Source organism: Sorex araneus, chromosome 3 (genome assembly GCF_027595985.1).
Source record: "Sorex araneus isolate mSorAra2 chromosome 3, mSorAra2.pri, whole genome shotgun sequence".
In the NCBI taxonomy this organism is placed as follows: Eukaryota; Metazoa; Chordata; class Mammalia; order Eulipotyphla; family Soricidae; genus Sorex; species Sorex araneus.
The window spans coordinates 53,689,099-53,701,159 of NC_073304.1; the positions used below are offsets into that span (position 1 = coordinate 53,689,099).

Genomic DNA, 12,061 nt, shown 5'->3' on the forward strand with positions numbered 1-12,061 from the left:
TGCAACTTGGATGGAATTGGAGACTGTCATGCTTAAGAGAAGTGAATTAGAAAGTAAAGAAAAAAAAACATATGATCACCTTCATTTGAAGGGTATAAATAAATAAAGTGATTAATGACATCTGTACCTATATATTCATTCCAGCACTGTTCACAATAGCCAAAATATGGTAACAACCCCCAAGTGCCCTAAAGCAGATGACTGATTAAAGAAACTTTGGTATATCTACACAATGGAATACTATGCAGCTATTAGGAGAGATGAAGTCATGAAACTTGCTTATAAATGGATAAATATGGAGAGTATCATGCTAAGTGAAATGAGTCAGAAAGAGAGGGACAGACAGAGGGACTACACTCATTGTGGAGTGTAGGGTAGTATCACATGAGGCTGACACCTAAGGACGGTAGATACATGGGCCTGGGGGATTTCCCCATAGCTGAAAGACAGCTTCATGAGCAGAGGGGAGAAAGCAGATGGAATAGAGAAGGGATCACTAAGAAAATGATGGCTGGAGGAACCATTTGGGATGGGAGATGTATGCCGAAAGTAGATAAAGGACCAAACATGATGACTTCTCAGTGTCTGTGTTGGAAGCTATAATGCTCAAAAGTAGAGAGAGAGTATGGGGAATATTGTCTGCCTTAGAGGCAGGGGGAGGGTGGGAAAGCGGGGGGGGTTATATCTGGGATATTGGTGGTGGGGAATGTGCACTGGTGGAGGGATGGTTGTTTGATCATTGTGAGGTTGTAACCCAAACATGAAAGCTTGTAACTATCTCACGGTGATTCAACAAAATTAAAAAAAAAGAAATTAAGTGATTAGACAATCCTCAATGCAAACAAACTTTGAGATCTGATAAAGAGAACTGAAAACTGAAAAGCTAAGAGGGATGGGTGGAAGGTAATGTTGGAGGGACCTTAAACACTGGTGGAGAGATTGGTGTAGCTCTTCAAATATAAGACAATATCAAATCTATAAACTATCATATCACAATAAAGATACCAAAAAATATTAACTATTTCCTAAACATTAGTGTCACCTGGGAATGCCCCATAATTCTGGCCATTTATACTGTAATTTCTCACACAGCTATCGCTCAACCTTCTAGTTTTTATTTAACTTGTACTGTCTTTTTGCTTTTTGGGTGACACCTGGCGATGCTCAGAGGTTTCTCCTGGCTCTGCACTCAGGAATTACCCCTGGCGGTGCTCAGAGGATCATATGGGATGCTGGGAATCGAACCCAGGTCGGCCGCATTGCAAGGCAGATGCCCTACCCGTTGTGCTATTGCTCCAGCCCCAAAACTTGTATTTAAGTTCTCAAAATGTCTTGTTTCCTGAGCTCAGTTTTGATGATAAAATGGTTAATGATTCTAAGTCCCTGTTGCTATTCACACTGGGTCATGCTACATTCTAGTTATTTTTCACATGAGAACTTGTTACTTTTAAAAAAATAGTCTAGGACCTGGAGAGAATATTGGGGTTAAAGCTCTTTCCTGCATGTGGCTGACCTTGGTGTGATCCCTAGCATTGCCTGTGGTCTTAAGCACCTGGCTGAGTATAGCTCCTGAGGACTGCAGGATATACCCTGCCCCCAAACAAAATCAGGGCTGGGTAATAGGTCAAAGGATCCCTGGAATTTATGGTTAATTCCCAACAATGCATGATACCCTGAACCAGAAGGAGGATCACCCCACTCAGCTGCAAGCAGTTCCTGAGTACTATGAGAGCCTCCTCTCAAAAGCCTGTAATTCAAAGTGTTAATATTTATATGCCAAGGGGCTGGAGAGATAGCACAGCGGGTAGGGCGTTTGCCTTGCACGCGGCTGACCCGGGTTCAAATCCCAGCATCCCATATGGTCCCCTGAGCATGGCCAGGGGTAATTTCTGAGTGCAGAGCCAGGAGTAACCCCTGTGCATCACCAGGTGTGACCCAAAAAGCAAAAAAAAAAAATTTATATGCCAAGGTTTCTATCAAATCCAAATGTGTTAACCATAGCTGTCTCTATCACCAGAAATTCACATACCTGAATGGCAGGTGGTTGGAGTTTGAATGCCTCTCTTCAAAGTTTTTTTATACATGAATTGTGTTTCATACATTTCACTTAATCTACATTTCAAGCCTGGTTTCCTTTATAACTATACCGTCATTTCATCATTCATCTGCAAAGACATAAAGATCAGCTTATCTGCATAGATTTGTTTTCTTTCCCATACACACCACTATTCAGCTATGAAAAAATATTAAATTTTACACTAATTTCTTTCCTTACTGCCATTTACTTCCATGTTTTGAATGTATGGTTTGGATCACTGTATCACTGTCATCCCTTTGCTCATAGATTTGCTCCAGCCGGCACCAGTAACATCTCCATTGTGAGACTTATTGTTACTGTTTTTGGCATATCGGATACGCAATGGATAGCTTGCCAGGCTCTGTTATGCAGGCAAAATACTCTTGGTAGCTTTCTTTGTTTTGGCAGTCTAGTTCATCCCTGAGATTTTATCAGCCTGTCCTTGCTCATCCTTCTTAAAGCTGCTGTATTGGGGGTTCTTTCGGTGTCAGGCAAATGAGGACCATTGTTGTTACCGTTTTTGGCATATCGAATGCCACGTATCGCTTGCCAGGCTCTGTTGTGCAGGCAAGATACTCCTCTTGATAGCTTGCCAAGCTTTCAGAGAGCGATGGAGCAACTGAACCCCAGTAGGCCGCATGCAAGGCAAATGCCCTACTCCCGGTGCTATGCCTCCAGCCCAATGGTTTGGATATTGAACAAAATTTGCGGATACATGACTTAGAAGAGGGGATTTTTGCCGCTTAAAATGAATATATTACAACCATCTCAGTACAGTCGCTGTCGCCCCGTTGTTCCATTGATTTGCTCTAGCGGGCACCAGTAATGTCTCGGTAGCTTGCCGGGCTCTCCAAGAGGGACATCGAACCCTGGTCAGACGTGCAAGGCAAATGCCCTACCCGCTGAGCTATCACTCTAGTCTTCTCAGTACAGTAAGATAGTAATTTTTAAAAAATATTTTATGCTTTTTGGGTCACACCCAGCAATGCTCAGGTGTTACTCCTGGCAGTGCTCAGGGGACTATATGGGATGCCAGGGATGACAGAGGAACTGAACCCAGGCCACTGAGTGCAAAGCAAACGCCCTACCCACTGTACTATCACTCCAGCCCCAGAAAAATAGTAATTTTAATGGAGAAACCTGGCATAAGCCTCTAAGACGTTGAGGCATTTTTTAAAATGAGGCATAAAAAGAAACTCCCGTTCCAGTGTCGTCTTTTCCTAGGAAAGGGCAGAATTCATGGAAAGATGCAGGATTGAAAACGGAAGAACTGGAAACACTTGTGGCTCTGGCTCCCTTTCTCAAATCTCAAGACAAAAACCACTCGAAGCTCCCAGCCAGCGACTGCGTTCAGCTGAAGCGCTGAGGCTGGCGAGCAGAGCATATTCCTGTGAGTGCTGTCTAATGCTGGTCTCCACTGGGTAAGCGTCACTGTTGTAATCTACACCGCGAACCGGAGTCGCTGGGACAACGCCTTTAGAATTCTCATGATCAGGCTTTTTTAAAAAAAAGTTACTGTGACCTCAAATGAAGCACTGGAAGTGCAACTTTGCATTCTGCTCATTATCCCTGCAGCAACTAGTGCTTCTCTGCCCCACACAGGTAACAGTAGGGGAAAATGCAAAGTTCTCCCCCTGTGCATCCAGCAAGCTCTTGACCCTGTAATTTAAGGCACGGGGAAGAGGCTGAAGGAATAATACAGTCGGGCAGTCGGGGCACTTGTCTTGCACGCAGCCGAACCGGTGGTTGGAAGGGCGGGGGGAGGGGGGGTGCGGATTCGATCCCCAATAACAGCTCCGCCAGGAGTGCTCCCTGAGCACAGAGCCAAAAGCACGCCCACAGCATCTCTGGGTGGGGCCCAAACAAAAATAAACGTCACGAAGGGGAATAGCGGGCGAAAGTCAGGAGGCCCGGAAGGACCAAATTTAATCGCCCGCGTGCGCAGGCGCCCCCGCGCATCTTTTCCTGCTGCGGAGCTTAACCGGAGCAGCGCTGTGACTCAGGACCGACGCGCCGTCCTCCAAATCGGAGCGAACTCTGCCGACAACTGGACGGGCCCACTTCGTGGCCGTGGGGTTGGCGGGGACCCACTGTGCGAGCGGCTGCGGAAACAGCGTTGCCTTGGCGGCGCCGGGTCCACCCCCACGCTTTGTAGGTTCCGTCGGCCGCGCGGTGACGTCATTTCTGTGCGCGCCAATCGGTTTGCGCCGGGGAAGCAGCGCTTCAAATTTGAATCCTTCAACTGGTGCGAAAGTCGGGGCCCTCCGGAGAAGTTTGTGAAGGGCTTCCGGGGCCGCCGGTCACAAGTAAGCGCGAGTCCCGGGGGGTGGGGGGGCCCTTGGTCTAGCCCGGCGCGTCGCCCAGGGTACCAGGTTCCCCTCGAACCCCAGACCTCCTGCCACGGCCGGCTGGAGCGCCCCAGTCGTCGACGTCCTCGGCCCGCGCTTCCTTGCGTGTGTTTCTGAGCGGCGTTTGGTGTCACCTCTGCTCATTCATTCACCCCTTTGCGCCCCAGATGGTGCGGACCAAACTTGCCTGCCCCTGACCCAGTAGCACTGCGGGGGGAGAACTACCGGGAAGCTCCCCTTAGGATCCCGGGATCCACCTGACTAAAACCGAATCTTCCCTGCGGCCAGTGCTTGTTGCTTCAGGACGTGTTGCATTTCCAGACGTAAAATTGTGTGGCAGAGCCCTGCGTTCTAATCTTCACAGAGAAAATACCTGTCACAGTTTGGTGCGCCTTGGTAAATTTTCACTTTTTTTTTTTTTTTTTAGCTCTTGCTTATGCTATTGCGTGGATTTGTTCTTAGAACTGCTGTTGCATTCGCCGTTCTGCATTGTTTTAAAATTTCAGTTGGTTGTGCCTCCTCTCCATAGTGTGCGCAAGTGGTTGTTAATAGCCGATATAAATATTGGACATATATGTGTGTATACACACACAAAGAGAGGGAGAGAGAGATATGCAATCATCTCTGTGTAGCAGATTTCCAATATAAGGATTCAATATTCGATAATGTAGATTTCGACATAAGTATTATACGTGCGTATATGAGGGGGGGGAGAGAGAGAGAGAGAGAGAGAGAGGGAGGGAGGGAGGGAGGGAGGGGGGGAGGCGATCATGTCTGTGTAGTAGATTCCTCCCTTGGGCATGCAAATTGGAGCTCCTTCACTACATTATTGTAGCATATCCTTTGACATAGTGTGTGTATTTGGGGGGGGCGGGGAGGCAAAAAATAATAATAAAAAGTTGGGTGCTGCTGTTATGTGGAGCTTTGTTAGTGAAAAAAGATTGTGCCACTTAAGGGGCTTAGGGATTATGCCCAGGGAGCTAGGGAGGCTTCTGTGGCCAGAAAGTTTGAATCCTGCTCCCTTTCAGTATCAGTGCGACTATGGGCTTGATGCTTCACAGTCCTGTGACCTTCCCTGCTCTTCTTCAAAATGGGAACAATGACCCTTGTTAAGAGTTTCTCTAAAATGAGGAACTTCCTACACGTAAGAAATATGGGCTATTAGCGTCACCTATGTTTGTATTCTTATATAGATGTTTCTGATAAGGGGCGGGGAGATGAGATGATTTTTTTTTCTCTTTTTATTTTGTTTTGGGGCCACAGCCTTTAATGCTCTGAAGGGGTGTGGGATGGATATGCAGTGCTGATGACTGAATCCAGTACCTACCTGCATGCAAGGCAAGGGCCTTATGTTTCTTTAATTTAAAATTTATCTTTACTAATTTGATAATCGTAAGTTTCACTTAATTTTCACATCTTCATTTACTAGTAAAATTGAGGGGGCCAGAGCAATAGTACATTGGGTTGGGAGCTTTCCTTGCATAAAGCCAAACCTGGTTCAATCCCTGGGCACACATGCAGGGCAAGCTTCCTACATACTGTACTCTTGCTTTTAAAATTTACCTACCTTAAAATTTAAGTGTCTAACACTTAGGTGATGGTGAGGCCAGACAGCTAATCTAAATGTTAACACCATTGTATATACATAACCTTATATAAGTTTTTTAAAAATTTGGTCGTGGGGGTCTGAAAGAAAGAAAATAAATAAATGAAAGAAAAAAATACTGCATGAAAAGCAAGACAATAAATTTTTAGAAAATTTTAAGTGCTTGGTGGGAAAAGCCATAATTGCAAAACAATCTTTTAAACTTCATAGAGTGTCAGGTGCAAATGTTATTTATTTAGTATTTTTCGATGCAAATATTATTGAAACTTCCAGAACATGAAGTTCATTAAATTCAAAAGCAGATGCTCACATTTTAAATTTTAGAGCTTTTAAGCTAATCATTTGGTAAATGCTGGATTTTTTTTTAGAGAAATGTGAAAATCAGACTATGCAACTCATGAAAATTATGAAATGAGACTTAATAAAGATATAAAATCTCAGTCTAACTTGTGAGTTTTAGGCTCCAGTGTTATTAATTAAATCTTTCAATTCTGATACAGAAGCAAATAAACTTTTTTGTTACCAAAAGATGATAATGCTTTATTTCACGTTAAACTGCAGGTTCATCTGGATTCCTTCCTGCCGAAGATCTGTCCTGAAAATTGAAGGGAACTGAATTTTCTCTTAGAGGAATTTCTGGCTTAACAGTTTATCAAGATGATTGCTACACCTTTGAAACATACAGAATTTCACTTATCTTCAGAGACATCTTCTCAAAGGAAAAATACACCTATGGATGCAGTCTTTTTTGATAACATTCCTTCAGGCACACTTACGCCTATGAAAGATTTGGTGAGATATCAGAACTCTTCTTCAAAATTGGATAGGCATAAAAAGAACAAGTTCCTAGAAAAGAAAGTTTTTGATAATAAAAACATACTCCAATCAACCATGCTGGCAGAGGCCACCACCTCCAACAGTTCTCTTGATATCAGTGTTATAAAACCCAACAGGGATGAATTTAAAGATAAAGCAAACTATGAAACACCAGAAAAAGCATTTCAAAGAATGAAAGAAAAAATACTGCGTGAAAAACAAGATCAAGTATCCAGAAATCATTTATTGAAAACACCAATAAGTGAAAATAATAAAATTTTCACTCCTAATAGAGCTGAGAAAAGAATATTGCGGCATACCTACCTCTGTGAAGAAAAGGAGAACAGATCATTACACTCAGGTAATAGTTCTCTAGAAAGTTAATTTTCTTAGGTGTTGGTTACAAAGATACATTTTCATTGTTTCTAGTACTGTGTAGCAGTGAGTGAAATGGACAGCAGCCCTTCCCTGTCTACACAGGACTGTGGGAGGCATCATTCAATAGAGAGTTTGTAATGATATAGTAGGTAAGAAGTACTATAGAAAATGAACAAGGATGATGGAAAGAGGAGATAGTAATTTTCAGTGAAGAAGTCAGGATATGTTTAACATATTTAAACATATTTTTTGGTACAAAATTTCTTTGGTACAAAAGTTAAGTGAATTACCAGTCCTTTTTGTATTCAAAAAACAAAATTTTAATTGTAATATAATGCAAAATAAAATACCAGCAATACTGCTATGGTCACTTAATTACTGCATTTCACTGCATAACTGTCACAGATTTTTGTGTCTTTGGGTTGGTTTGTTTGTTTTTTCCAAAATATGGTGTATGACCATTAAAGGAGAATTTGGGAATGAGGTATGTGCTACTATTACTTAAAAATGGTGTGATTATGCAGTGGTGATGATTATTTGGACAAATACATCATGCCTTTGAAGATATCAGAAAGGAGCCTGCAAGATGGCTCAAGGAACTGGAGTATTGCTGGGTTCAGTCACCAGCACCATATTAATATAATCTATATGTGATCTAATCTTTGCATGTACACACACATGTGACTTACAGTAGCACCAGAATTTTTATTCTTGCTCTCTAGGCATCTCAGCTTTTTGTGCAGAGTTAGCAAGTTCTAACTTGCAGGTTTTTTTTTTAAGTGCAGGTATTGAGAATGCAATATCTGCACTTAAAAAATGCAAAGAGAAAGTTTTATGTAACTGTCCTATAATAAAAGTACTACATTGGTCTGATCATTAATGAACCAGTCTTTATTTAAGTTTGAAAGAGGCTTTTTTCTTCTTATTCTCAATGGCTAATCCAACTTAATTTTCTTTTCTTAAAAAAAAAATATATATATATATATATATATATTAAATACCAACCTTACTCCAAAATGTTCGTCTAGAACCATCAAATATTTTCCTTTCTGCCGAGCAAAAGATTAAATGTCAACAGCAAAAAAAGTCACCTCTTCATAATTTAACTCACGGTAAGTTGTTTTTTGTTTCGTTTTAAGTTGTTTGAATGTATGATTAAATACTTTGATAATTATTATTTCTGTGGAGTAAGTAGTGACTCTAGATAAATATTTAAGTCCTAAAAGCTAGAGAAACTCAGATAGAATGGGCAAGAAGATCGAGGAAAACTTTCTCATAAGCTGTTCTGTTTTCTTATGTTCTTTCTGAAATTTTATTTGGCTTTATATTTTACAGAGCTTTCAAATCTGAACCCAGAACATGGTAAAGTTTCAGCTGTAGGAGTCTCCAACAAGGCTCAGTTTGCCAAACAAATTCTTCATTCAAAGGAGAACACAGTTGCAACCACTGAGCTCAAAAAGAATACATTTGTTTTAGAAAGTGTTGATTCTGTCTGTGAAAAATCCCTAAATACTACTGTTCAGACTCTGAACACTAATTCTGTTTCTGGGGAAAATGGAGTTGAATCAGTGGTTTCTGAAAGCAATGTGACAACAAAAGGGGTTTCACTACAGACAACTATGGAACAAAATGAAAAAAGAAAACCTAGGGAGACTGACCTTCCAAGTACTGTGAATGATACATGTAAAATTGTGCTTGCAACTGCAAAAAGTCATATAAAAATCCCTGCAAAGTCTAAAAGAAATGCCACACAGCTTTCTCCTCTAAGTATAATTACAAATGGAGTTACAAAGAATAAGGTAGGAAAAATTTTAAAGCAGGTACCTATTCATTCTTACTCTAATTTTTCAGGAACTTGTGATTTTATGCTTTTGTTATTATTAGCAACAGCTTCATTTTCATCTTTCATTATCATTTAACATATAGGCAGTGTGGTCTAGTGAAAAGAACAGTGGGTTAAAGTAAAGAATAGCTCGTATTCTAGGTGTTAAATCTTACTATTATTAGCTGTACAGCCTTCAACAATTAATTAAACTCTGAGGATGTACAGAATTCATTCCTGCTTTTAATTTTTTCCCTTCTGGTTAATGGTAGATAAAAGAGAAAGTAATTTAAAAACAAAAAATTTCAAAAGAGGCCAGAGAAATCTTACAGTTAGTAAGGTGCTGGTGCCTTGCATGAGGCTGACTGATGTTCAATCCCCACATATAGAATAGAACCAGGAATACTGATCACTTTGGGCTGTGGCCTCCCCCAGAGAAGAGAGGGGGAGAGAGAAATTATAGCAGCTAAGATCTGAGTAATTTTCCTATCATGTGGTAGTATAGATGATGAAAAAAAAAGGACACACTGGGGCTGGAGCAATAGCACAGCGGGTAGGGCGTTTGCCTTGTACTCGGCTGACCTGGGTTCAATTCCAGCATCCCATATGGTCCCCTGAGCACCGCCAGGGGTGATTCCTGAGTGCAGAGCCAAGAGTAACCCCTGTGCATCACCAGGTGTGACCCAAAAAGCAAAAAAAAAAAAAGACACAGGCCATCAAATATGTTGCTTTTCTTTTTCATTTTTCCTTTTAAAAATTATTATTATTATTATTTGTTTTTGAGTCATACTTGGCGATATTCGGGGGTTCCTCCTGGCTCCGCACTCAGGAATCACTCCTGGCATTGCTGGGGAACCATATGAAATGCCAGGGATTGAACCCGGGTCAGCCACATGCAAGGCAAATGCCCTCCCTGCTGTGTCATTGCTTCTGCCCCAAACTCATCATTGCTTTTTGAGGCCATTTTTCCTTCCTTTTCTTTAAAATTACCTCATCCCTCTCTCCAGCTTCTTTGAAGCACATGCCTGTCAAAAGAATTGACCACTCTATTTTCTCCTGTATCTGATACAAACTTTTAGTCATTTTGACACTGGTTGCTATTACTTCTGCTATTCTGGCAACACTAGTACCCGTATAGATGATTCATTTCATCTTCTTAAATTCTTGACTTTCAGTGACTTTTCCCCCTGTATCTTAATTTATTACCACACTAGTCTTTGCCAGTGTGTGTGCCAAATTCTCACTTCCAGGTATTCTACATTCTCCTTACTACTCCTTATCGTTCCAGATCTTTTCACCTTCAGTACTTTTCTCCCACTCTCACCATCAATACTGTAGTCCACTAAGATAGTTTTTTTTCTCATTTTTCTTTTAACTTTACAGTAATTCTATGATTAGTCATAACCATTACCTTGACTGAATTTGCAATTCTATTTCTTGCCTTTACCTCATTCTTTCTCTGACAAAATGATGACCTTAGTTAAATTTTACTCTTTTGCTAATTACCCATACCAGAGAAGCAGGAGATGGCTGAAACAAAACACAACTTTGCTGACTGGTTCCATTTTTAATTTGACGAGTCTTAGGAAGATGCTCAGTACTGCCCATTAGTCCTGCTATATTTCACTTGTCAGTCTGTTCCACACTCTGACTCTTAAAAGCGTATGATACTTCTTTTTCCTTCTTAAATCCTTAAAAACTTTTCTTTTCTTCTGATTCATGGTTAATTTGGAACTTATATTGTCATCACCAAATCTACTAATGTTTTTGCTGGTTATCTTCATGTTCTGCTTTCCCTTCAGTTAAAATTGATAAAGAATTTGTGCTCCTTCTCAGGTAAGTTTGTTTCTTCTTACCACAAAAGAACCCCTCCTCCCATTATCTGTACAATTTTTTTTTCTCTCCTCCAGGCCTATTCACATCTACACATGCTGTAATTTAGCCCGCAATTAATAAGAGATGAACATAGTCTACCTTCTTTTTATTCACTAGTCTGTTTTAGCTGCCGCCCTTTCATTTTTTGTTTGAATAGCAAAACACCATGAAACTGTATATTTGCTGTTTTAAACAATTCATTTCTTCTCTCTTAAACATGTTCATTTTCATACTAAATAAAAATCACTTTTCAGATTCAAAAGTGATCTTTTTAATCATAAAACCCAATGATTATTATCTTGTTGCACTCACAAGATTTAATCCTGTGAATCAAAATGTATTGCTTTTTAAAATATCCTTTTACTTTAAGAAATCTTTCTTCCAGTTTTCAAACATCTTTCAACTATAATTTTCAACTTTCTGTCTCCATTGCTGCTATTCATGTTGATGTTCCTCAGAATCAATCGTGGAAGCTAATTTTGTACATCTGCACACTATTTATCAGTGTTTCTCAAACTTTTTAAAACTGTGACCTCTTTCCAACCTTATCTCTTTCATCCTTCCTCCTACCTATTGGCCTCCTAGTCTTGATCCCTTGGAATATTGTGGGGATCATGTAGCCTGTGACAGAGAAATTCTGATCTAGAATCTGTTATCCAGTGCCTTAGCTTTAAATTGTTTCTCTGCTGAAAACTTCCAAGTATATCTGTAGCTCAGAACATTCTCCCAAACCTCTTTTTCACAATATGTATGACTTCTTTCTTGATAGCTGATAGCATCTAAAATTTACTATATCCAAAACCATTTTCTTCTTTTTCTTTCCCAGTGTCAGGGTTGGGATGTAGATCTCATGTATGCAAGACTGATACTTTGCTGCTGAGCCACATCCCAGGCCCAGTGTGTCCAAAACTAAACTCTTGATTTTTTTTCCCCATGAAATCAATTTCCTATGAAATTTGTGTTCTGTATCAGTATATAGTAATACCATTACACCAGATACGTAGATAAAAACTTTTGTATTCCTTTTATGAATTAAAGAAATAAATCCCTAATAGCTAGATATTTATATGTAAGCTTTTTTTTATTAAAAAGCTACTGAAATGCAGTTCTTGTATAAATAAATATTAGAATTGTAATTA

At 40.3% G+C, this 12,061-nt stretch overlaps 1 protein-coding gene across 1 annotated transcript in view; it reads left to right on the plus strand.

The window, feature by feature from the left end:
• Positions 1-4,340: 4,340 nt before the first annotated feature.
• MIS18BP1 (MIS18 binding protein 1) overlaps positions 4,341-12,061 on the plus strand; it is a 32,314-nt gene continuing 24,593 nt past the window's right edge. The window contains exons 1-4 of the mRNA XM_004612173.2: positions 4,341-4,383; positions 6,593-7,227; positions 8,231-8,337; positions 8,561-9,024. Coding sequence (XP_004612230.2) covers positions 6,689-7,227; positions 8,231-8,337; positions 8,561-9,024 — 1,110 coding nt within the window. The 5' untranslated portion in view covers positions 4,341-4,383; positions 6,593-6,688. The remainder of the gene's footprint in view (positions 4,384-6,592; positions 7,228-8,230; positions 8,338-8,560; positions 9,025-12,061) is intronic.